General features: G+C 48.2%; 5 protein-coding genes across 5 annotated transcripts; 2 read left to right on the forward strand and 3 right to left on the reverse strand.

The window, feature by feature from the left end:
• Positions 1–1,929: 1,929 nt before the first annotated feature.
• AFUA_4G02680 (F-box protein) lies at positions 1,930–4,950 on the reverse strand. The gene is made up of 2 exons (XM_077804518.1): positions 4,696–4,950; positions 1,930–4,643 (listed from the first exon to the last, which is right to left on the reverse strand). Exons 1-2 carry the CDS (start codon positions 4,849–4,851, stop codon positions 3,408–3,410), a joined length of 1,392 nt encoding a protein of 463 aa, XP_077660666.1. The 5' UTR covers positions 4,852–4,950; the 3' UTR covers positions 1,930–3,407.
• A 995-nt stretch (positions 4,951–5,945) lies between these two features.
• AFUA_4G02690 (uncharacterized protein) lies at positions 5,946–6,975 on the forward strand (the record flags this gene model as incomplete). The annotated part of the gene is made up of 2 exons (XM_077804519.1): positions 5,946–6,074; positions 6,425–6,975. 2 exons carry the CDS (start codon positions 5,946–5,948, stop codon positions 6,953–6,955), a joined length of 660 nt encoding a protein of 219 aa, XP_077660667.1. The 3' UTR covers positions 6,956–6,975.
• A 1,554-nt stretch (positions 6,976–8,529) lies between these two features.
• On the reverse strand, positions 8,530–10,085 carry AFUA_4G02700 (putative metalloproteinase; the record flags this gene model as incomplete). The annotated part of the gene is made up of 3 exons (XM_741363.2): positions 8,530–8,852; positions 8,901–9,710; positions 9,776–10,085. The coding sequence occupies 3 exons, from the start codon at positions 10,083–10,085 to the stop codon at positions 8,530–8,532; spliced, it is 1,443 nt and encodes a 480-aa protein (XP_746456.2).
• A 3,281-nt stretch (positions 10,086–13,366) lies between these two features.
• On the forward strand, positions 13,367–16,038 carry AFUA_4G02710 (uncharacterized protein). Its single transcript, XM_077804520.1, has one exon. The coding sequence runs from the start codon at positions 15,013–15,015 to the stop codon at positions 15,853–15,855; it is 843 nt and encodes a 280-aa protein (XP_077659886.1). The 5' UTR covers positions 13,367–15,012; the 3' UTR covers positions 15,856–16,038.
• Positions 16,039–18,449: 2,411 nt separating this feature from the next.
• Positions 18,450–20,234, reverse strand: AFUA_4G02720 (glycoside hydrolase family 76 protein; the record flags this gene model as incomplete). The annotated part of the gene is made up of 3 exons (XM_741365.2): positions 18,450–19,431; positions 19,580–19,917; positions 19,968–20,234. The coding sequence occupies 3 exons, from the start codon at positions 20,232–20,234 to the stop codon at positions 18,825–18,827; spliced, it is 1,212 nt and encodes a 403-aa protein (XP_746458.1). The 3' UTR covers positions 18,450–18,824.
• Positions 20,235–26,300: the final 6,066 nt, after the last annotated feature.

Here is a 26,300-nt window from a genome sequence, read left to right on the forward strand (position 1 = left end):
GAATTGGTCCGTGATCTGGGAGCTCTACTGGCAAAGCTGCGACGAGGAAGCGGAATCGTGATGAGAAGGTGCTGCCTAGTGATCATGACGGCGGGGTCTTTGAACACTACTACTCCTGGTGGCAGCACTTCACTATTGACGATTCCGCCCTCAAAAAGGTGGATCTCGTCGCAGCGACCGCCAACGCCACCTGCCCGGGGGACAGGAACGCTATTGCAATCAATGTTACCGATACAACCATGCATTCGCCCCCAGGTCTCAACTCCGCAGGCCGCGACACTTGCGTCGTTACGGCCACCACGACTGCTAGTGCCACGCGCACCACCCCGGACCCCTGTCGCGTCGCTATCGATGCGGATGCCGAGGCCAGTATGGCCGCCGTTCACCAGAAACTGCTCTGCGATCATCTGAAAAATTCTAACCCGCCTGAAGTCTGTCCTGCTGAGGAGAATGGCGCTCAGCAGTTGGCTGCACTTGGTGTAGCTTCCTAGCTGCTTTCGGAGTTGTTGGGTCTGCGCTCTTGTAGATGGATACTTTCCCTTATGTTGGATCTAGTCCAGTCCTGATTTGCTTTCCTTGTACTTGCCCCTATACCTTTTATACACGCCTCCCGGAACACAACCGCTTTGACTAGGCAGTTATAAGGGCATCCATAATCGGCAGCATAGCAAGTAGTCGCAACATGAGCTCTTCCCAAGCAATAATAAAAGAAGAGTCGCCTGTAGTACACGTGTTAGCCATCTACCTACTCAACCACGGTTCCTTCCTGTTCCTTGCTTTCCCTCTCCCTGTCCCGCCTACTAACCCAGCTGATAAACCACGGCTAAGCAGGCGGACCAAGGTCCTCCACGCGATTCGCGAAATACCCACCACGCCACTATGTAGCCTAGACGAGCCGAGTAGAGTAAGTGGGCCTATTCATTTCATGTATGCAGGCCAAGCCCTGTATTTGTAGCTACATGTACATGTACGGAATGTACACGCCTGGTGCGCCCTTGGATGGAAGAAGGCGTCCGCCAGAGACCTATAATCTAGACTAATTCTTCAACCACACAGTACCTGACATTCGTATCCCGGAGCTCCATCCGGATTCACCAATCCCGGTTGGATAACCAAAGTAGTCAGTAGTTACTACTTTGATAGTACTAGGTAGTTGGAAGTAGTTTCTTGGCAAATGATACGCTACTTGGTTCCCGCTCCACGGCACGGCATACTCCGTAAGCCGCCAGCCCTTACCGTACACTACTAGGTGAATATGCACCAGCCCCAACCGAAGCCAGAGGCTAGTTAAATTAGCTACTTAGGTAGTCTCCTGCACAAAGGCCTTCCCCTGCATAATGCACTAGTATGAGCACTACTCTAACCACCTAACCTGGGCCGCCTGGCCGTGTGTTGTTGCAACTTGCCTGATGGCACGGGGGGCCGAGGCACATCAATCCTCCCTATTGGCCTGGCACTGGTCCGTGCCTGACGGAAGTAGTCCAAATTTCCAAATTGTGAGTCGAAACACAGACTCAAGAAACTACAGTGCATACTAGTGAATGGATTATAGATTGTGGAGGGCTCAAGTGCTGGAGTCTCCGCCTATTACCAAGGCGGTCTAACTAGGCTTGAACGGTGTAGTTACAAAGTACCTACTACCGGCCAATGACAACAATGTAGTCTACGCGTAGAGGTCAGAATCAGATACTGTCTTGGCTCAGCGCGGAATATCTTCTACACTACTGTAGTCTGTCACTGAGTCAGTGTCCAAGAGAAATTATGCCAAGGTGGCAAGGTTAGGAGATTGGTATACAGCATAGCATCACTAGCATTAGGCTGATAATACGCAGTATGAAAGGCTCTAATGTATTTGGCTTGTAATTGTTTCCAACAGTGCTATTGGGCGTGAGATGAGCTGAGCTGAGTCTGTGAAGGAAGGGAATGAGTGAGTAGGGCTCTAAGATTCCCAGTGGCTCGAACATTGTATGTAGTATAAATCGCCTTTGGGGTTCCTTCAATCGTCCCAGTTTGATCTGCGCTTCCACAGACACTCTTTACTCCCTTCACAACCTATACACTCTTTTCTTTCCTACCAACACAATAACGACATTCCTTTTTTCTACATTTTGTTATTTTGATTTTTGTTTCCATTGTGACCTTGACCTGGCTCGGCGCGGCAGCAGCCCTCGTGCTCTCCACATGGCCAACTGCAGCCTCTGCAAACCCGGGCTTCCGCAAAGCGGCCAGCCCGAGGTACCGCAGCAGTGTCTCGGCCTGCCCTGAGCGCTACAGCGACGCTGGCCCCAACACAGGAAACTGGTCTGTGTACGCGGACTTCAAGCTGATCCACAAGTGCAAGGAGACCATGTTCTACGACTTCTCCCTGTTCGACGATGTCGATGACCAGGACGGAACCCACCGCATTCAGGCTTGCTCGTCATATGGGCCAGACTTTGCCAGTCTCCCTGCCTCCACTGCGCGGATTGCTTCCGCCGAGTTTGTTGATGTTGAGTTTGAACTCGGCTGGTGGTATGAGGGTTTCGGCTTGGCGGCTTCTGGGCTGCGGTCGATTGTTAAGCAACTGCGCCGGTATGCCGAGGGTGGGCATGGGCCGACGGGCAGGCCGTTTATCATCTATGGCCAATCTGGGTAGGCAACAATTGGCCTGTATATTGGCCAGGGTCTGCTGAATCAGGGGCTCAGCGAGTCTGCTCTGAGGCTGTTTCAGGATAACCTTGATAAGCTCGAGGTCTCCACACCAACACAGCCATCCCTTTTCGTGCATCTTTGAAAACGAAACAAGCGACATCAATTGTGGAAAGATCATAAAGAGACTCATTTGGCGGCAGAAGTCCAGATGTTCCCCGGACGCTACAGAAGTCGGCGTATCTAGTTTCCTCCCTGCAGTGAGCTCCAACCTCCGTCCCCTGACAAGGATTGTGCAAGGCAAGGTGCACACGGAGTTGCCTGTTGATGATCCAGTTCAATAAAAGTAGGACGTCAGATTGCACAATGACCATAGGGTGTGGAAAACAGGGCTTCCTGTCCGCTCAGCCGTATTCAAACCAGTATTATTAATTTGGTCGGAAGTTATATGCGTCCCTAAAGGCCTGCCGCTCTACGGATGAGAGACACTGAACCATAGGGTGAGTGTGGTGAGTGAAGGTGAGCAGAACGATGCTATCTATTGAATTATTCACATCGGCGATCCGTAGAACAGGTTGGTCCCACGTCCTGGACACGCCCATACTCCGTCAAACTTTTCGGTTGAGATTTCGGATGGAATGACGGCAACTCTCCAATATGATTATGGCCGAATGTGATGGGAGCGGGAGATCCTATCTGAATGCATCCGCCATACAGTTGAAGCTTGTGGGTGAGTAAAATGGATGTCATTTTCAGGACCTTCATCTAATGGCTAACAGTTACTCCTCAAGGTCGATTATGCGCTCAAATAGTTGAATCTGTGTCTCTTGGCGGAAGAAAATCTGCCCTCTCATCTCGGTATCCCAAGGATTTTCTTTGTAACGTTCCCATTGTTCCCTGAATAACTCCAATTGCATCTCGTTGATTGTGCTGTCGGTATCATTCAATGTGGTTAGGTGCCACGATTCCTCGGTCTTTACGCGAAATGCTGTAGCTGTCAGGCTCGACAGGATATCTCTATCCGAAAGATCAATGTCATACATGATAACATGGTATGTCCGAAATCCGTCGGCCTCTGTTTGTTGCCACTGGTACGTCTGGTCCAAGACCCCCAGCTTACGCACATATTGCGGCCGGTCAAAGCCACTCTGGGATTTCGGATCCCAGGCTAATCGTAGCAGAAGTTCGATCACATGAGGTGGACGGATGATAGATCGTAGATCGTCTATAAACATACCCATGCAGTCATCTTCAAGCGCTTCGTGAAAATTTAGTTGCAACCGGGAGGGCTGTCGTAAGCCCCGTGCGTGCGAAACGTATAGATCGAGAGGAGAAAAAGCGTGGGGTGTAGCAGACTCTGGTGCCACCTCGATCCAGTCGGCAACAGTTCCCGAGTGGACGGAGTGGTCGAATATCCGGCTCACTAGGAAGTACCATACAAAGTCCAGAGCCTCAAAGATGTCCAGTTTCTCCTCGAGGGAACGTTCTGGGTTGTTGGACCATCGATCGTAGACTTTCCTTTCCCACCGGTCGAACTCTCTCTCTGTTTTGTGCTTGGAGACTCGGATCACCCAGGTCAACTCCACGGCGACCCAATGGGCCGTGAGAGCACGGTAGAATCGCTCGTACGCCCGCTGCTTCTCTTGCGGCGGAAGTTGCGCATAAGAATTGCAAATACCGTTAGCAAATGGGCCGGCGGTTTCATTTTCTCCGGCGGTTTCTGGAGAGCAGTTCCATGATGTCTCCCAGTCCGCCAGATACGACGAGCGGACGGACTCTTTGCAATAGAGATCAAACAATACCTTCATTGCATGCCACCTGGTGACGATCTCCGCCACGACCAGTGGCGACGCGAGGAGCTTTGTCGACGGTTCATGAAACGATTTGACCATGCCCGTGTCTGGTCGGCAGGACATTGGGAGCCGCGATTGTGTCGCGTAGATTTCCGTGCATTTCGCATGGAATTGCGTCAGTTGGGAGAGCTGAAGGTCGTGTTTGTGATACTCTGACCGTTGCTATGAAGAGTCAATTGTTTATTAGATCTATTTTTAGGAGACTTGAGCCTACAATAATCGACTTCATTATCGTGTGCCGATGACCTGGGCGATTTAGGATACGATACAGCTGACGACAGGAACGCCCCAGACGGAGCGCATCGTCGATGTTATCCAACAGTCGGAAGATTTGGAGGGTAACCTCTGCTGGAAGACTTTGGAGGCTCATACTTTCCTGGCTGTTGATCGATGGAATATCATGGCAGCCGGAGCGATCACAGCAACACGAAATTGCTGTGGTCTACTCCGTATGGAGTAAGTGTTGGTGATCACCGAAAGACCAATGGTTGTGCGTGATCTTTCCGCCCTGGCGCGTTGGTGCTATCCCAGGCAGGCTATACCCAGTTTGTTCTAGGACCAACTCTGAGAGTTACAGTTATGTATATAAGATGAGTAGAAAAAACATATAGTGCCGGGACATAGCCTCATAGATCTACGATTTGGTATCCCTTTGTTTATAGACAGACGTACAACAGTGGAACTGTGGAAGTTCTCCCTATTTCCTGGAACGTTTTCAAGTGTGCTATATCATCAACATGCCTCAAGCCATTAGCCAAGATGATGTCCGAGGACATCAATTGGAACGCTTTTGTTCAGCTGCCTGTAAATCAGAAGGCGGTTTCAAGAATACAACAAAGCATTACATACTTCACGTTAAACAGAATTTTCAAAAGTATTGTTCTTCCTCTTCTGAGGTGGCCTTTGCGCATTCGATGTCTATTCTAGATTTTCGTCCAATTTTGACCCGCCAAACTACGAATACTGGATTAAAAATGTTGCGCTGAGGCTAATTGAAGGCTTCTTGGGCTGGTGTCTCACAACACACAATGTTAAGTATCAGTCTGGATCTTAGTCCTCGCCCAATACTTCAGAATCTTCTGGTGCGAAGAGATGGACAGCCTCTTCCCTTGCAATCTCAGATGCAGGATGACAAGGGCAGGTTACTACCCGGCGCCTTCCGCACCACGACCCGCGCAGCTCTAGAGGCCTTGACGTGCCGCTGGCGATATTGAATCTTGCCCAAACAGCGGAGGAGGCATGCGCGCGGCTAATGTCATCACTACTACGTCAGGAGTTGCACGCCATACGGTCATTAGGCTGTAGACCAGAGGGCACACGGCACGCGGACCTGATAAGGACCCCCTGACTTCCCCGCTGGAGCGCCTGGAGTGTCGGCTCTGGGACTAGCTTGGCATCACCCCTACCAATATCGAAATGATTGAATAATTCGTGGTCAGCCCCTGGTGGCGGCCAACTGACACCATGATTGCAGACACCCGGGAGAAGGCCCTAGAGGAACACCATAAGGTGCTCACTGAGGCCTGCGGTCCAAGCACAGTCATTGCATATACAGATGGGAGTGGAACTGATAAGGGAGTTGGCGCGGCGGTGGTATTTCCCCTGAGGAACTGAGTAGTCTGAGTATGCCGGCCCGGCTTACTGGATTTATATAGTGTGTACGCAGCAGAGCTCTATGGCGTGCATATTTCTCTACATCTAGCTATACGCGCGGAGAGCTCCGTCACCCAATTCCTGAACCCTCAGAGGGAATGCTGAATCACTATCTTCACTGACAACCAAGAGGTGATTCAGACCTGCGCAGAGCCAAAGAGCTCATCTGATCAGCACTATATACGGCAGATATCAGGCTACTTGACCACTTGCACGTAGAGGGGTGATAGGCTAGGCTACAGTCGCTCCGCGGGCACGAGGGGGTCTATGGCAACGAACGGGCCGACTAGCTGGCCAAAGGAGCCGCGGACAGCGTGGGGACCAGTGGGCCAGTGCTGGTGCTCTACGCCTCACTGCGTCGTCGCCTCCGGGCCTTGACAAGGGAAAGCTGGCGCCAGCTCTGGGCTGACAACGCCCACGGTGCATCTCTTCGGAGGGTCCTTGCGACCCCAAGCCGCGCGGTGCTTAAGCTCCATGCAGGTCAACGGCGGGCGGTGAGCTCAGTGGTGGTCCAGATGCAGACGGGTAAGATCGCACTAGCCAGCTATCTCATCTCCTTCGGCGCGCTACCAACAACGGATTGCGCCTGCGGCCTCGACCGCCAGGATGTTCAGCACATACTCATCGTCTGCCCGACCTACGCAGGGCTCCAGCTACGCGCGGTCTGGCAGCGCTCACGGGAGACTAACTACGCTCGCCTACTTTGCGAGCCAGACTTAGTACGGCAAGCTGCCCGCTTCATGATTGCTACAAGGCTCCTAGGCCAGTTCCGGGGCTTCCCAGACACATTCCAGGTTAGCAACAGGGATGGTGACCCCTAACCAGTGTACCGCCACGGCTCGCTTGCAGGGCTTGTTGTCGAGGGAGAAAACTAGGCTGAGCGCACCTCGGGACATCAAGACGCGGAGGTAGGAGCAATGAGCCTTATACTAGGATATCTGCGGGTTCAAAGGGACAAATAGGCCTGCCGCAGATCTAGTGTATATAAGACAGTAGCGGCCTACCCAGCCGCCGGGAGGGACCTGCCGCCCTTCGGCCAATAGAGCCGACAGATGCGTGAGTGAAAATAATAGAAATAATACTAAGTCACAGGCTTACTCCGTAGGTAGTATTGGCTCCGTTTTTGTCATTTCCCTTCGTACCTTTTTTCAGACTAAGCCACAAACAGAAAAGGGCACTAATGCATGACCAATGGGCCATCAAGTGTATAATATAGAAGGGACAGGTCTGACCTATATCGCGTCTAGACTCGACACTCTTCTGATCCCCCCAGATCCCCCTGGATTTTACAAGCCATTCCCATATACCGCAATAATGCAACCCGCGGCCTAACTTCGGCTCTTCACGTTTTATGCTCCTTTACGAAAAGGATCCTGAGTACTGGAAACCATGCCGAAGAAGAGACAAGGCATGCTTTGCTGGTCGTCTTGACAGGGTTTATGTGTTTTGGCTTAGTCTGAAACAAATCGGCAGTGCAGAGCTTCCCAGCTGGGTTGATACCCATCTGGCAACTGTTACCCGCTGCATAACTAATCTCATTGTTTCTCTGAGTATGAATCAAAAATTGAGGATTATTATGTATATGATATCCTCGCAACTCTTTCAGAAATCTTCTGGGGGAATAGTTCTGACTTTTAAGTGTATGGCGCGTTCCAGCGCAGTGATTTCGAGACTGTTGCATGTCCTCAGAGCTGGATACTTGACAAATACAAGGTCCTACCCATAGTCAAACAGACGTATGAAATGAATCCAACCGCTCCATGGTTTATTTTCATTGAGTCTGATACATACTTCATGTGGGACAATTTGTTCTATCTTCTTGACCAGTTTGACCCGTCTTTTCATTTGTACTCTGCCCCCTGACTCCTGGAAAGAGTCACTCGTTCTTTACCTATAAGGGTGCTGGGTTTGTGCTGTCGACTGCAGCAGTCTGAAGGTTGGTATCTCATAAGGTTGGGAGAAATAGTGTGTACAGCCAACCTCCGTGGAATCAGTGTTATATATGTTTGATCAATGAGGATTGCTGCGGAAATTTAATACTCGGATGGGCACTCTCGGTTATTAGGATGCACGACGAAAAAAACGGCAGCTCATGGTAATGGTTGATATCACACACTCTATACTTTATATCGCTGTTATTCCAGCATATACGCCCTTAGGGAGTGGAAAACAGGGCTTCCCGTCCTCTCAGTCGTACTTACGCCAGTATATGATTTACCGACGTCAAAACGGATACCGTCAATGGTGAAACTTGCAGGTAGTAGTAGGAATTACAGAGAGGGAATTTGTTACAGGGCGTGATTGATATGCCTCGGTATTCTACATTATGTTTATGCTTACTATAGTACAATAATGAGAAGTTAGAGAATGATAGACACCCAAGATCGAATACTATTTATGCTTGATAAAAGTTATCCCACATTGTCTGCGCATCTGGCTCTGTCTGTCCTGGCTCAGAGCCTCCATCCCACATTGTCTGTGTACATGGCTCTATCTGTCCCGGCTGAGAATAGCCATCCCATGTTGTCTGTGTGCCAGGCTCTGTCTGTCCCGGCTGAGAATAGCCATCCCACATTGTCTGTGTGCCAGGCTCTGTCTGTCCCGGCTGAGAATAGCCATCCCACATTGTCTGTGTGCCAGGCTCTGTCTGTCCCGGCTGAGAATAGCCATCCCACGTTGTCTGCCCCCCTGTCTGCCCCTGACAGTTGAGGTATACGGCTAGTTGATATTAGCTAAAGGCAGTCATAACGCAAAAGGAGGAGGTACCATTAGCAAAAAGTGCATATGAATCCGCATTGTTTAGCGCATTGCTAGTACTCAATGCCGTAGCAGCGCTGTATCCATAGCCCAGATCCTCCGTGCCAGGCGGGTATACACCAGGAGCATGAGTAAACTCATGGATGATGGTGGTGGCCTGGTCCTGGCCGTGGCAGTCATTTGTCACCTCTTGGAGCGTGTAGAAAAGCTCGCAGTTGACGACCTCGTTGGTCGAGGGGAGAGTGTAGGCGAGAACGTTGGAGTCGCAATACCCATAGGGGTCGGAGCAGTAATAGGTAGTTGAGCCACCCCCGTTCATTGAGGCCTCGCTGGCGACAGCTTTGAGGCGCGCGGCGACGGCGCTGCGGATGTTGCCGGAGGTTGACTTAAAGTATTCGGTGAAGAGCGCGGAGGAGCCCGACGACGCGGCATCGGCGGCTTTACTGGCGATTGAGGCGGCGTTACGGAGGGCTGTGTTAAGGACTGTAGCACGGTTGCCAGTGCAGGACGAGGTGATCTTTGTGCGGCGATCGAGGGGCTTGATGCTCGCGGGCACAGCGACAGCCTTCTCGGCATCGACCTCGAGTTCGAGCTCGTTCGAGGAATAAGGGATGTAGCCAGCGATCTTGTTATTCATAGCGATGGGGACGAAGCCCTGTGTGCGGACAGTGACGGGACCGCCTTGGGTGAGATTGGCGGTGCTGGCGATGTCAAATTCGTCTTCGTAGGTGGCGCCGGGTGCGAGGGTGGTCAGGGCGTCGTTGGAGAGGCCATCACTGCGGAGGCGCTGCTTGATCCCAGTGAACTCAACCTCGGTGGCTTGAACTCAGGTTAGCGATGTTTCCTGGGCAACAGGGACATTGACGGGAAAGGGAGAAGGATACCATTGCGGTAGAGGGAAACCTTCTTAACAGGGCTAGGATCGTTGAAGAAGTTGAGGTGAACAAAAGTGATTTTCTCAGTGCCACTGTTCTTGACCACGGCCTTAATCCGGGTGTTGTTGACCTGGCTCAGGGTGATATCAAGAGCTGGGGCTCTTGCTGGAAGAGCCAGAGCACCCTGAGCAACAGCGAGAATGGCAGAAGCGAGAGCAGTAATTTTCATGATGCGCTTAGGTTTGCTCTTGTGATGCTGATGTGGATGTTCATGCTGCCAGACATGCTGGGTCACCCTCAAATTTATGTCTATAGACATGACACTGAAGCATTGGAGATCATGAGTACAGCCTGGTCATCGGAGAACGACCAAACAGGAGGTTACATTGTCTCCAGTTTACAAGGCTTGACTCGAAAGGTAAGACCTCGGTTGTTTGAAGACATCTCCATAGCGTTTTACCCACCGCATAATCACTCCAGAAGTCTTACTGAAGCATCGCTACTAGCTAGATGGAATGCCGAAGGGGACGGCTTGGGTTGGGCCCGCCGGCCGTTGTATTCAAGTAGTTCAGTGCGAGAGTCCAGTCATTTCGTACCATTGTCTCCAGCAGCCAACGTAGCCCTATATTACTGAGGATTTGTTGATTCTTGTCTGCAGACATATATTGGAGGTGAAAACACCAAGAAGATTGGATATGATAAAGAGGTCGATCTGCGACGGCCGGGTGCCTGATAGAGGAATCTGCGTCTAGTCCGGTCTGCAGGGCTTTTTTTTGCTTGTTACTCAGATCGTATTGCTATAGTGTAGACATGAATCACCCACCGACGAGGTTTGTTAATCCTACGCGGGGTCTATAGGTCGCCCCGTATCTAGTTTCAGACCCTGAATTTAGTGAAACAGGGTGGAGTCATTTACCAAAGAATTGTAAGAGAAGTGATACAAATACTCCGCAGTGTGTCAACAAAAAGAACGAGTCATCGGGTAAATTGCCGATCATCACTCCTTATCAATCCTTATTATCTCCTCAATTCTGGCTGATACTTGAAGACCCGAAGAGAATGCAACCCAAGACTTCCTGTCTCACCGTCCCATTACTTTTATAGTAGCTCGGCATTTTACACCGTGGGTCTAATTGGCGGTTCTGATAACCATCACGTAAAACTTGCTGTTTCATTATTCATAAGGAGACATATATGGAGAATCAACATGGCTTCTTGACTAACACCTTCATCACCTCACAGAATTCATCAGCATGGCACAATGCGCTGTTATTTAGGCACATATAACAAAATTAGTTTATGACAGTTGCCTAGAGACACATTGACTGATTCGCCTCCTTCTTCTCTTGTTTTTAGCCCGATATGCAGGATAAGTGCATGATAAACGTTAGTTTCTACTACCTTCTGGGTGGAGCGGATCCAGAGCTCTACTATTCAAATATATCTGATAATCCACTGCTGTACAAGTATCTTTACTGTGGGTGAATAAGTGTGCATAATGGCCTGGAAACCCCCTGATTCTAGCGAAACCTGCCTTATCTGCGGTGATGATACTCTTACACTTAGGTTGAGTAGTAGTAGTGGACAATTTCATGAGAGGGGAAAGTACTGTGTGGATAGGGCTGACGCTCCGATCTAGAATTTACTGTGTTGACCGTAGCTGTAGTTATGCTTCGGATTCAAATGGGGCATGTAGAGTGCTGTTGCCTGAGTATGTTGATGATATATGGTATATGAACTGAACCTTGTATTCCTTTATAGTAGACTCATTGACTATAGACACGTTAGAAGATAGTTTCTAGAAAGGTTAGAATCTGGAAGAGTATACAGATTTAGTGATAGTATGACATGTGATAGTAACATGTATGCTGCAAGGCTATGAAACATGAAATTGCTAGAATCATAGCTCCACTGTGCCATAAAAACACCGATAATACCTTGTATCCTCAAAGGAAAGTTAATCTTCAATTGGCCTGTTCCACTGAATTGCTGCTACAGCAAGCCTCAGTATTACTTGATGTGATTCCTAGGAAGATGCAAGACTTGTATGGACCTCTCTCCTCGTTCTTGCCCTGCTCTCCACTGATTTGGTCGTTGGAAAAATTTGTCTGTAGGGAGGAATCTGAAGTAACCGAAACAGTAAAAAGTCTTTGGCGTATCTGGAGGAACATGAGTCTAATCAGTATTTTATGCCCCTCACTCTCGCTGAACATTCATTGTTGTTTGAGAGCCATATTCTATCTGATCGCAATTCCAGGTCAGGTAGGACGAGTTCCAAGCAACAAAAGCTTTCTAGGGTTTTCAACGCGGAAGGGTGGAACGGGACGAAGTTACTTTTTGCGTTAGTAGAGACCACTTTGAGGTATGGTCGAGGCAAAATGCAGCTCCGGGCGGTAGATCAAGGAAGAAAAGGGATTGCGAGGATGCCATGATAGCAGAAACTTCGACGTTCAGGTAGATTATGAAGAAACAAGTCTGAGAAAAGTATCTCACACCCTTAGTTTCTGGACGGACTGCTGGCAAGGAGAGAGTTAAGAAGAAAGAGAGGTCGTCCGAAAGCATGAATTTCTAGTACAAAGTGCTTTATATTGATGGCCACTTATAGTTTGAAGAGCCCTCCTGGGTGAGCATGCTGCACACTGCATGAGCTCCCCTGATTGATATTGTAATGATATCTTGTTTACTTTTAAATATCCTCTGAAATGGTGGGGCTATAAGTGGGGGAAGCCATAGTTGCTGCTTTGGCGGGAGATAATCTCTCAGCATCCTAATCTAGCACATAACAACCATAGAGTGTGGAAAATAGAACTTCGTGTCTGCTCAGCCGTACTTAAGTCAGTATCATCAATATATCTGCAAGCGTTATGTGCCCTTGAAGGCCTGCTGCTTTTGGGGTGAGAGACACTAAACCATTGGGTGAGCATGGGTGATTAGTGGGTGGCAGAAGTGATTCTATAATGACTAGACTCGCTCTATCACTCTGGAGCTCCGGTGCTGGTGTCAATACAGAATTCGTCTGATATGCCACACTATTCTCAAGCCAGTTAGGACTGACTGCATGATCTGTTTATAGGGGGACCATCTTATGTAACCCTAAATATTACAACAAGCATTCAATAGGCAGGGATTAAGCCCAGCAATATCCGTAGTGTCATCCGGTGCTTCTGTGCCCGGCACCTGGGGCCCGCATACTGCATTAGCCACGGGGTTGGGCATAGGTGGGCTTCCGCTACTTAGATAGATTACTGTCCCGACCCAGACATTTGAGCAACCATTCCAGCCCCATGTCTTCTTGTTGAAGTCCTCGATCTTCCTTTGTGAGGCTGTATTGAGCAGCAAGGTTCGCACAGTTGTCGTCTTGTCGAATGGTGTATGTAGTACACGATCTATCTGGCTTAGGTTTTGGGGCAAAGCCAAGGAGTGTGCCGGCCGAGCAGCAGACAGGTTGTCCTGGCACGAGTGTTGAACAGAGGTTTGGGCCGGGTTTATACTTGCTAAAATCTGCAGCGGAGATCCCACACTTTGTGACCAGAGCAGAGCAGCTATCTCCCCCTCCCACCTGCACGGTGTTGCATCCAGCACGGACGACAATATAGCTGTGGGAGGATGACATGGGTACGGCGGCTACTGTTGAGCTCGAACGGATAGTCTTCAAATAAGTGGCGTTCGACGAAATTTTTAAGAGAGGAGTGGTAAGGACAGCCGGACCTGTAAGGGCTTTTTCCTTTTCGAAAGAAAGACATCCTCCGTTCGACAAAGTTTCTATTGCACTTTGCACAGCAGTAAAAGACTCATTGCTAGAGGTGAAAATTCCAAAGGTGCGGACATTATTGTTGTTCGAAATGTATAGTTGCATGGCAATAGTACCGGAGCTGATATTTAAAGTCCGAACATTATCTGACAGTGCATTAAGCGCAAATGAGCTAACCCCCTCGCTCTGCAGACCCTTGCCGATGTAAATACCGACGGTGGCCGAATCAGACCGAGCAAATAAGAATTGTACTTCTCTTGGCGCCTTTAGTCGCGACATGTTGACTCTTCAGGTAATGATGCATCTGCTTGGAAACAGAGCTAATACCGAGGTGGCGAGTCGTCCGTCTTTCCACCAGCCAAGGGAATAGGTTGTGTTCATAGAATCGACAGCAGCCACCATCCTTGCGCTCGCGCGTGGGAGGCTCGACCAATTGGGGCCATAAGAGGTACAGGCGTAGAGACGATGGAAAGTGCTTGAATCATCCAGTGGATCATACAAAGAAAAATCATAAAATATCGTCTATTAGCAGGACTGGAGTTGGTCAAAGTTGTGGTAGAGAGACAAATTGGAGAGTTTGGGTCCTGCGATGCTGCAAGCTACAGGACATGCTGCATCTCTACCGCAATAGCCAGGACTGGCAGGATTTCTCAAACCTACTTTTCCTCGTGCTGCGAGGCATTGTCGCAAGAGAGCAGGAGGCATATGGCCCCTACAGCTATTATAAGCCACGAAGGGGTCATTATACCATCCTATGAGATGCAGTAATAATCAAAGAATAACAAAGGGTCGAAATAGTAAGGAACGACTGTGGGAAAAGAGTGACTAGCCAAAGACCTGCCCGCTCATCCTTTGATGGGGATATTTTGCAGCTTTTGTACTTTTCTGCCTACAATAGAACGTCGACAGCCCATACCTACAACTGCATGGTTTTTTATTCTGGAAGACGAATGACTCAGTACTGGACTTCCCGACTATCCGTCCATTATTGGATCTGAAGAATGGAGTTAGTACCTGGTTTAAGAAAGAGAGTGCTAACTGTGCCAAGACAGTCCACAGTGGGCACAATATGAAATCTACTCCATCCAGGATTAGGTTGTGTCAACCAAGATGACTGCTAGACCACAAAACGCATGGACACTGGTGCTCATTAGGCTTCATAGAGTCCGTTTTGGTATTTTTTCGGGTTGGCAGGTGTTATCCAAAATGATCAGGAAGCTACCCGATGCCAAGGTTCTCGGTTAAAATCAGGCCCCTATATCCTTGAACTATGCCATAACTCTTGAGGTTGAGGCTTGGCTACGTGCACGAGGTAACCGTTCCTACATTGTGGCAAGTTTGCTGAAGTCAATGAAGTGACTAGGATCACGCTATTTAAGCCACATGCAGTGGCCCAGACACCACCAACATATCAAGGAATTATTTTCGCTCTCCTTTAAATTTCGGTCCCATCAACTTGTTTCTCTTGCATTACCCTGTCACCACTACAACTAAGATGGGCTTGATAACTCATAACTGGCTTCCCTTCGCTCTCTGTATAGGATTTGCTTACAGTCGAGCTGCTATCACGCCAGGGGTCACGGAAGTAGACTTGATATTTCCGCGCAATGAGAGCTATTCTCCCTCCCCAGTCACTCCCATTATTTTCGCCATCCAAAACCCAAGCCTCCTGTCAAGCCTCAACCCAGAGATTACTTATTATATTGAGCAGCAGAATGTCAACACCAATGAAAGCGTCTATAACTCTGGCTCTATCCGACTTTCGAGGATCAATTATACAACAAGTGACCCTTACTACCTCTATTGGAGCACCGGCAAGCTGGACATCGAGGGGAGCTTTGTGTTAGCCTGGGAGCTACAGATGAACAACTGCTCTCACTCTCCGCAAAGCGACGCATTGACCTTTGGATATCTTGGCTCACGCCGCCATCAGTTGTACTTCTCCACCAAGAATGGCACTTCGTCGCCGGACTTTGTCGCCGCAACCGAGGATGATACCTGCGAACAATCCCAAGCCCAGGCCGTACAAGTCCCTGATCTTTTGGAGGTGCCGTCTTCACGAACCTGGGCCGCACCTTCCTGTGCAGTGACCGTGGGTCTGTCACCGACTCCCAATCCTTGCAAGGTCAAGATCGATTCCACAACTGCCGCCAGTATTTCCGCGGCCTTGACCTCCAGTGCTTGCGCCAACCCGATCCGCACGGGGCTGAGCTGTCCAACCCAATCCTCTGAGAATGCAGCCTCTGCGGCACAATTACCTGTGGGAGGGCACTGGAGATTGGCGATTGGAATGATGCTTGCTTACTGTCTCGCATCATGTGACTCATTTTCTTGGTGAGATATGTTAATTTTCTCTTGCACAAATTGTTCAATTCGTTGGACGCTAGTCCTTTGAAATTTTCGTAATAGAATAAGTATCTGCTGTACTCTATTTCGTATGATGCACTAGGAGCTCCCTTCTGTAGGCACATATTTTGTACTCCGTGGTCTTTTGGTTACATCTAGGAGTTCTTGGCCGAAGCTAAGTCTGACCCGATGTCACCTTCAAGAGGCCTTTACCCGGTGGGCAGATCCAGCAAGAGACGGATATACATGGCACATGAGCATGCTCCAATTGTCTTTTTTGCGATGCCAAGGAGGCTATTGTTAATTTCGCGAGCAAAATCCACTTCGACCATACCTGCCCATTCGCCACCAGCATTTCCGATGTATCGAGGTCGGTTGTGCGAGTATATCCTCTTGTTTCCCAATGTGTGGAGTATGATCCTCAAGAATGGTGATTTATAAACCATCAAAATCACCAGGCTACAAAGGTGTCTATTTAGTATAGTAGAAAATGACAGTGCGTATTCTGGTTAACATGATCGTACTGACAATCATGCCATATGTATAGTAGATCTATAATTTAGTTCGTATGCTGTCTAGAGCTTGAAGGTAAATACATGCAAGCCGAGATAGTATAACCTAAGCTGTTTGTAATGTCAAAAAGATGAACTCAGTAGGACTCACGTTTCGGAAAGTTGCAATGTGCTGCTTATAAGGACCGGGGGACATCAGGTAATTTGACACTTGACTGAATCATGCGCTGTCTACTCCGTATGGAGACTAAATGGAGCATATGTCCAATCCAAAAAGAATTCCTATCCGCTATTCATGAATCAAGGTCGCCCCACTTAGCCCTACAAGAACGATATGATCAGTTCCTTGGAGGTCCCACCATACTAACGAAACAAAATCCTCAATCAGAGTACGGAGTCCTTTTGGTAGAATCATCATCTACTCGGATACGGCGCTACTTATCCGTTTCAACGTCACCTCCTCATTGGCAGAGCACGTTCGCTGCAGCTAAGATAATCTCCTCGCCCGCTAGTTCTTCCCGCCACATGCCCACACCCGCAGGTGAATCTAGATGACCTCCGGGGATACGAGTACCCAGAACCAATCCGTGTGCCAGAATCAAAGGAGTACGAGGTCCTTTAGACTCTCCACTTTGTTAAGGCTGGCAAGGCCCCAGGCCTAGATAGCGTCACTAACTGGGTGCTGCAGGCTACAGCAAAGGTACTGGTCCCACACCTTGCTCTTCTGTACAACCAGTGACTTCGGCTTGGCTACTACCAAGAACACTTCTGAAATGCCACAGGTTGCCACCACTGTTTGCACCCTGCAAGTAGATACTTAATTATTCCTATGAAATATTTAATACAGTCTAATAATATATACTAAGGAGCGGCCCTGTTATAGTCTAATATAATGAGGCCCTATATCTCTATTCTCTGCTAAGCATGGGTGACTGACTAGATCTCCTTGTCTTCTAGATAGATATTATTAAATTACTAAGAACTCCAAAGGCATAGCGGCCTATTACTATCCTTAACACATCTAGTAAGCTCCTAACAACACTAATCGCGGCCCAGATGAGTTATCTGTCTCAGGCTCACAAGGTTGCTTCCAGACAAGGGAACGTAGAATGCCCTCCACACAGCCCTGGAGGCAATCCACTATGGCTAGAACGACAGCAAGGTGATGTCTGCGCTGCTACTTAGCATCTCTAGGGCCTTTGATGTAAAAGATGAGATAGGCTTTTGATGGCTCTAAAAGGTCTTTATTCCGGCAACAACTTGCTGTGAAGTTGGCAGATATCACCTACATGATCTAGATAGCCATGGGAGCCATCTAACACCTGGAGGCCCTGTACCCTGGTTTTGTGGAGTGCAGGGATGATGATATTATTGCTATCTGCTTGCCTGCATATTTTCTCATCTCTTGTAACCACTGAATGTTGGTCATCTTAGCCCTTTAAAGTGTGTTGATGGATTGCCGCCTTGTTGAGCAAAAGATGTGCTTAGGCCTTAGGATACAAACATATTGATAATTTTAACTTCCTTAACACATATCCAACAACTTATCTAGAGGTTCTAAGCCTCTGAATATCCAGAATGGCTTCGCGGCAGCTAAAATCGACCCTTTTGAGCTATAGAGGGTGCCTGAGAAGCTGGATATCTATATCTTAATGCCTACCCCTCTGCCTGTGGGGCCGGGCCCCAGAGAAGATCCTCTATGTGCCGCGTGCTATTAGCTGCACCTGACACAAACGACCTTCAGTAGGTAGTGTAGGCCGGCGCTTAAGGGAACCTCGAAACTTGACAGCGGTCGTAACAGAGAAGTAATATGTTTAGTAAACTGTGCGGCTCATGTTGAGCACCAGCCAACTGATGTATCTGGCAGAGGTTACCCAGCTGACGTGGCTTAAGTGGAGCGCCCCAGCAGCGTGTGACTACTAACTTCCCAGCCAATAATAGCTGTCAAACCGCAACCACACATTATCACATACTAATAGTCAATCCCACTGGCGTGGTGTAGCCACCTGCAGGCCCGGCATGCTATCAGGCGACCTTGTCCGGTAACGGCGCCCCAGAGACCCTTGCAGGCTTGGGAGACTGCGACAGCCGAATGGGTCAGCTTCTATCTAGTGGAATTGGCTTGTACGGGCACCTGGGCAGGCGGAAGGGTACTACGGGAAACAAAGTAGCACTCACTCATTGATTTCGGCCCTGGGCGACATGGATCTACGGCGGGTATGGCCTAGCCTAGGGTTTAAGATATACAGATATTTGTACACTGGCGGCACCAGTCTGCAAAGGCGGTCGTCAGTCAGCTAGTCGCTGCTCATTAGGAGCCTCTGGCAGGGCACAGCCCGGCGCCGCAACGGAACAAGGAAATGTCAATCAATCAATGTAACAACCAATCAGCATAACAGTATCCACCAAATTAATGTTTCTAAGAGCAGATGAGCAAGTTCACATCTTGTCACGTCTTGACTAACCACCAAACTAACCCCCCAGCAGTAAGCACAAAGATCACAGTGAGAATCCATGCACCCGCGCGATTGGCTGCGTCAACGGGGGGAGGTGTATCCAAGGTCGTCTCATCCTCATGGGTCGCAGTAATCTGATGCTCCTTGCCGTCCGGGTTTGTGTCAATGGTCTTTGGTGCAGTCGATTTGAAGTACATCAGATTGGCTGTGATACCGCCCAGGGCCGCCATTTGCGACTCCAGCCCGGGAGTGAAGCCATCCCATGTGGACTGCCACCAACGGATACCGCAGGTATTATCAGGCTGCTTAGAGCACTGCTTAGAGATAGCGAGGGCAGACCCCTGCAGGACTGGGTAGATCCGGGTCGCAGTTGAGGGAACGAGGATTGCGGTATGTGCCAGCCACATGGCCGTGTATCCTTTAAAGCCTATCTGATTGCGATCACAGGTCATGATGGGCTCACAGGCAACCTCAGACAGGACATTACCACCCTTATCATTAGGGCAGAAGGTCCTTAGAAAGGAGTTCAACAGCCCATTGACTCTCTCCAGCCACTGTTCATTCCCGTTGGTCTTTTTATCACCATATATAATCAGCAAGCTGGTTCTGTAAGTCACTAGACATAGGATGACTTACATAATTATACATGAATGAGGCCCCTGACAAATAGGTGCCATAATTATATGACCATTGAGTATTTCCAGCATCCTTGCACTTAGTTTCAATAGAGGTTGAGTCGGCAATGTACCAGTGATCAGTCTGTAAGAGCGGCGTGTTGGCTGACCAGTCCCAGATCTTTTCAGCCCATTGCGCATAAGTGTCATTCATAGTGAAGCGTGCGAGCCGGGCTGACAGTTCAAAAAGACCGCCGTTAGATATGGCGTTCTTCATCGTGTAACCAGGCAGATAGAGGGGGATCTGCCATCGCATGCCGCCACCACAATTCGTGGTATCCCATCGGGCAACCTGCATGTTGAAGACTGCCCGCGCCAGGGAGGTCCAGGTGGGTTTGTCTGGGATCTCTGGGAACCCAGTCTCTGAAGCAGTGATGGAGGCAAGTCCCCAGAACATCTGATCGTCATTACCCTGAAAGAGGTTAACATGGATAAGATATGGGGACAGATCTGTCTCCCTACCAACCAGTGACTGTAATTTTTTGAGAGAAAGTCATAATTCTCACCCGACTGGAACATCAGGTCATGTGACACAACAGTATTATAGGTGTCATCGCTGGAGGCATACCAGTACTGGATGAGAATCATGAACATGGCGCCCGCCACATACCAGGTGTCCGTTAGCTTGCCCGGGATGCCTTCAGTCTGGTTCTTGTTGTAGAACTCCATCATGGGCGCCGCGACCATTTTGGCGGCCGACTTGACGGTGTCTGAGTGTCTGATAAACATCACATGTGTCACAAGTGTACACCTCATATAGACCCTGAGGAGGTCTCAAAGATATGAATTTGGGAAATACATACCGACATCATTCGCCTGGATCCCAAGATCTGCTAGAGCCACTTGCTCATAGAGGAGAAGAGTCGTGGCCCCACAACGGTACAGACTTCGCAGACGCATCCCCCCAAACGTTGGTTGACTGAAGAGGGAAGAACTGTTTGAGGCGGCTGAGAAATGGGCAGGTCAATATGGGAAAAGCACAATTTCGATCTTTACTGTAGAACTCATGTCGAGTGAAAGGTGCAGCCTGTGCGATTCGGTAGTTCATCATGTTGAATTGATTATAAGTCAGCTGGAGGCAACACAAATGCAGGGCTGCGCCAGACCTATTCCGGCTTTCTCAAAAAGGGACCCGAGGCTGCAGATTGACCTGCAAAACCATTGATTGCTGCCTGGAGCGCTCATCGTGGCTGTACTTTGCCAAGAACCAGGTTGCACTGCAGTGTACTCTGGAGTAGTTTTGAGAGAAGGACTGCTGTGGGTCGGGTATGTTAATATCAAATCTATGGGAGTATACTCATCATATTGCCCAATCAGGTCAGTATCTAAATTCACTTAATTTGGATATTTGACACGCAACTATATTTATAGATTTACTTTAAGTTAGGCCTATTAGCACAAGAGGGAACAAGGCTCTCAGGCACATATCTATTGATCTATGTTGACTTATTAGTGCCAGCATCAATGTTGACACTTAGAGCTGAATTCATTCAAAAAGCTAAAGACAGACTCTTGGGCAAACTTTCCTACAAGCACTACTAACATATGTAAATAAAGGGACTGTAACAGACTCTTTTACTTTTATTTACTTCCTGAATTACAGGAGATGGCTATTTCCAATAAACAAATACCCTCATACATATGCTGGGTGCTCCTCATGCATTTGCTTCTGTTACGACACCAGCACAGCCGCGCTAGTGCTAGGCGGATGTGACAGGCAGAAACCCAAGGATCGATGATCACCAGTCAATCCCGGAGTGATCAGGGCACGATCCGGAGAAATGCTTAATCCGGACGGGTTCCCGCAGAAATACAGTTCAGTAGTTGCTTACTGAATGTGTTTCCCTACGAACCATCATCACGTGATGTGGTAGATGGGTATACGAGATCAACGATAGGAGGGTATCGCAATCATCTACCATCCTACCAATATACCATCTATCACCACTACCACCTGGAGGAACTATGGGATATAAGGACGCTCATTCACGTTGTATCTAGCACTCTTAGTTTTAGTTCCTCGCGTTCAATATCAATTATTCACTTGAGTACAAGATCACTAGTCCGATTCGTCAGCTACTCTATACTATTGAGTATACGTACTCAATAGGCCTTGCTTCTATCTCTACTGTTATTGTTCTTGTGTTACCTTTGGTTGTCTTTGACCCTCGGTCGGGTCATCGTATCACTGTGTTATCAGGCTATCTGGTCGATAGGCCTCAGGCAAGTATCGGATATAGTCCAGGGACTATATCGCCCCGTTCCCAAAGTAGTAGACTAGCAGAGAACAGCAGAGACGGATCCCAGGGTGTGACAGCTTCATCCATTGGACTACCATCTATGGATTACTGTTTCTAAAGTGTCCAGCCAAAAATCAGATTTAAGCGATAGTCAAAGAAATTCTTAATGATAATTGTCGCTTTGACATTTAGATTAAAGTGACAGTCACAGGGTCCTCAATCAACCAATGATATCGCATTGTGAGTGCTTCGGACAGTTTGCTTGACCGAGGATATTGAATGTAACATCATGCGCTGGTTCCAAGCCTTAGACGATTGGACTGAATGTGATCATACTAGCTTCATTACAGTAATAATAACTTAGAAAACACATCTGTGGATACTTAGGTTCCAATCGCGGATCTAGAGGGACAACAGACCCGTATAAAGTCAGGTGGAGATTTGTAGCCCTCGTCTGTGCTCACTACAATAGACTAAGCAAAACACAGGGCATTCCCTAGCAAAATAAGCACTAAAATAAATTTATTGCATTGTCTTGCAGTGAGATTTTCACAGCTAATACAGCTTAGATATAAAACCAGGAATTGATATCTAGTGCTTGTGACAGCAATACTCAAGTACAAGCCTGTCACAGCGTTGATCAATGAGACCAACGCAATGATCGGTTCTACCCGCCTGCTAGATTTGCCTAGATATCAGACAGCTCGCTTAACAGTCACACTCCAAGACAAAAAAAAAGTCGATCAACCGCTGTGTTTACCCCAAAAGGAAACCAAGTGCTAACCTCAACGGCAGTACAGCGAGGTTCGGGCTTCGGCACCACCAGACAGACAAGACAGACCAGACAGACCATCAGTATTGACGCTAAGCATGGACTGGCCGTTTACTTCCAAAACGCCATCTTGAAACGGAAATCCCTCAGCATACTGTGCGATTTGCCACTAGTCCCGAGAGGTGATGATTGTGAGACTGTGAACCATGTTAGCCCATGTGTTCACACTAGGTCATACTGTATTTATCAGCCCTGGATGGTGATAAAATGATATCTAGGAAGCAGTGTGGGTGGGCTCGTCACAGATAATGCTCGAGAGTAACAAGAACATGGTTGTGTCCTTCGCCAAGGGTACCAGTGTTTCAAAAGAGTATTAGCCCCCAATATTAGATTAACCACAAGAGCATTGCGGGGTCATTTGGGATTTCAATGGGTGATTACTCAACCTGTTTATTCCGCACTCACCTAAGCTCACCTAGGGTTATGGCAACTACAGCACCCAGAACCTCAACTGTTCTCAAGCCGCACGCCGGCCAGTTATAGTTGGGTGGCCGACCACTAGTAAATCCCGGATGTTGTTTGTTTTTGATCTGTTTCCTTTTTACTTTTTGCTCCGTCAATTGGGCCTTTATGGCTCTGACTTTTCCTAAGATGCATTAAAGTCGAAGGGTATTCATCAGCTTTTGCTGCGATTGCTGGTGGAACATACCGTCTTGCTGTTTTGTAGTTAGTGACTATGGCCTCCTCGATCTTGTCGCGAGTCTCCTGCAACTGCAGGATGCCTAGAAACGGATTGTTCTGACGCAAGGCTGACCCAATGTGACGCCACAGGGCAACACCGCGGATGATTATATCCGCATATCCTTCATTGGCGCCATTGGGCCAACTTCCAGCTATTAACGACGGGCGGAATAGAGCAAAGATGGAGAAACATTGTCAATCCATGAGACATGGGAAAGCTGCATGCATTGAACGAAGCTTGATGTTATCGATGAAGTATGAAGCGGATATTAACTTCGACAGTCGATACGAGAGTCGGAGTAATCCGATTTCGACAGGTTCCGTCCCCCCTTTGGCTGGATACTAGCTGAACCGTGGCCAGGTTTCCACATCATAGAGAACAGGAATGGCAAGACAATGCTGATATGTACGAGAAGATCCCATGTCTATTCTCCGCTTTACTTCCCTGTTAATCGCGAGACCATTTGCAGAATGCCTTCGAAAAATCTCCGATGTTGCGTCCCTATCGGCTTCTCAATTCCTTAGGGCATGAAGTTCTCCTCTTCCCTAGAAACGCCCCAGGCACTTCTTCGCAAGAAACCATATTTGTCTTCGACTCTTACGGCCCAAATTCACATTCGCAGCATTCTCGATTAGCAGTCAGGACCTTCTAATTGACTACGATCACTGTAAGGCTCTGAGTCGATTTTGACCTTTATCAGAATTCAGAGAGCGATTTTATTCCCTCTAAGGGCGCAAGCAAGGATATCATAAAGACTCCTCGCGAAATACATTTGTAACTGCGGCGTTGATGAGCCATATAGCCCTGACTGGAACAAAGGATCAGCTGTCCAAGTTGGATCCCGTACAGCTGGTAGATCAAAGCAAAATAAAAAGGCTTGAAAGAAAAGTTGACCTTCTATTTCACTGACAACTAAAAGTAGAGATAATAATCGCCAATCCAGAGTATTTGTCATCCCAATCTAATGAAGGCATTCACATTTTCCTCAACCTGATTGGACTTGGTCAAAGGCCAGAAGTGTCAGTGAATTGAGACAGTAAAAGAACTAGGCTGAGGGTCACACTATTGCACCTTCTTTTTCTTGAAAGTCAATTTTAGCTTTTCTGAATCTCTTGAATGCGTCCGGACAGCCTTCAACGGGGTCTCTTTGCTCAGCGAACCCTAACCCCTGCAACCTCTCTATGCTCAAATGACGATCGAAAGACAACCACCATCCCAGGAATTATATCTGGACACTTCCAGCATTTACACCACACGTCACTCCTTTTGGTTGTCCGTTCTCTGTGAGCAGATGACGGAACTTAGTTACATTTCTCCCGGCTTCAAAGCGTCACCTGTTTCCGAGGGACCTACTTCCTTTAGCCCGAACCAGTTGGCGATGGCACGCCATAATTTGGCGAAGTTCACGGAGCGGTGATTATCCACCATACTAATGAATTTTTGGCTGCATTTATTAGGATCAAGGGCTGCATGGATGATAATTTAATTAAGAATCTTCTCAGAGACTAGTGTCAAGAGCAACTAATATCTCTTCGCTGCTTCATGCCCTGGGAAGGATACTTCTACCTCATACTTATCTAGATTAAATGTATCATCTAGTCAGATTCCATGACTGTAAGTATATAGAGAAAGATATTATACCTAGTAGAGCACCAGAGAATATACAGAGCTACTTAGTATAAAACCTATAATAGTATTAGGACAGACTTCAGTCCAGGTCTACCTACATCCTTTACCAAACTTTATAAGAATTTACAGAACCAATAGTAAGCAACTATCCTAGCATAGTTATCTAGGAAGTTGTTGGCTATAGATTCCACAAGGAATGGTTAGAATATGCCACCTAGTATACAGCTATGTACTACAGCCCTGAAAGAGTTATCAGGAAAGTACTGAACAGGCTTCAAACGTGCTTACTCTGGTGCCACCGGCATAGACAATGGTTTGTAAGCATGGTGCTACCATGTCGAGGACATCCGCGAGTCTCTGCATCATGATGTAGTTTTGTGTGCCCTCTTTGACAGCTTCCTTATTGATTGAGGCAAACACTGGTGGCAGTCAGGAGCAGGTGAACGTTAAAGGAAACACATATCGCATAGCAGATACCAAGGTAAAAAACACGAGTTAACTGCTCCAGTCCGTTAACATTCTCCTTCAATTGCTTTGCCAAGTCGTCTCCTGTTCCTTGGAGGAGGTCAACTCCCAAGACAATCCGTAGCTGCGGTCTATCTGAACCTTCAGACGGCCAGTGGAGTTCCGCTTCGGGCACGGAACGATTGAGCACAGCCGTAACTCGGGAAAAGGAGTGGAAGTAGCCGGTATTGATACCACTTTATATATGGAAGTGGTGAATTAGGAACTTGTGATAAGGCACGTACTGGCTCAGATGTATGCCGCTACATAATTAGCATCCACTAGTATGCTAACCCTGGTTCCTAAAAATGGTGTCCTTTACTCCTAATCCACCGTGAGAAAATGATTGAGAAAGTGTTTCTGCGAATTATTGTATCATATATCAAGCACAGTCCCCAAACATTCTATGCACCAAGCCTGCAAATAGAGTGTTCTTCAGAGGAGCTGGGAATTTATTCGCCTTGATACCTCGGCACCCCCAGCCAACCGGTAGTAGGCTGGGTCTGCACTGGGAGTCGTCACTGCTGAGTTTCCACAATGGTTTTGGTGATCTCAGCAACAAATGTCTTTCGATGTGATCTGCTACTCATGTAGGATCAAGCACATCCGACCACAGTAAAAAACAGGGCTTCCCGTCTGCTGCGATCAGTCAGTCGTACTGAAGCCACCTGTTGAACGCGGCCGAGTGGTGATTGAGCCGTTTGGAAGTTGCTGATTACGGGTGAGCATAGCTGAGTTGCAGAGTGAGTTTGATTGATTTGGATGACGTGGTCCAGAACGTGACTGGGCAGAGAGAGCATGTAAGCCGTTTGCTGCTCGAAACCTTTCGCAGCACAGTGGCTGGTTCGGTGCAATCCTGTCAAGGCTAAAAGAAACCTATTGCCAACCAATCGCTATGCATGTACCAG

This window comes from Aspergillus fumigatus, chromosome 4, assembly GCF_000002655.1.
Source record: "Aspergillus fumigatus Af293 chromosome 4, whole genome shotgun sequence".
Classification (NCBI taxonomy): domain Eukaryota; kingdom Fungi; phylum Ascomycota; class Eurotiomycetes; order Eurotiales; family Aspergillaceae; genus Aspergillus; species Aspergillus fumigatus.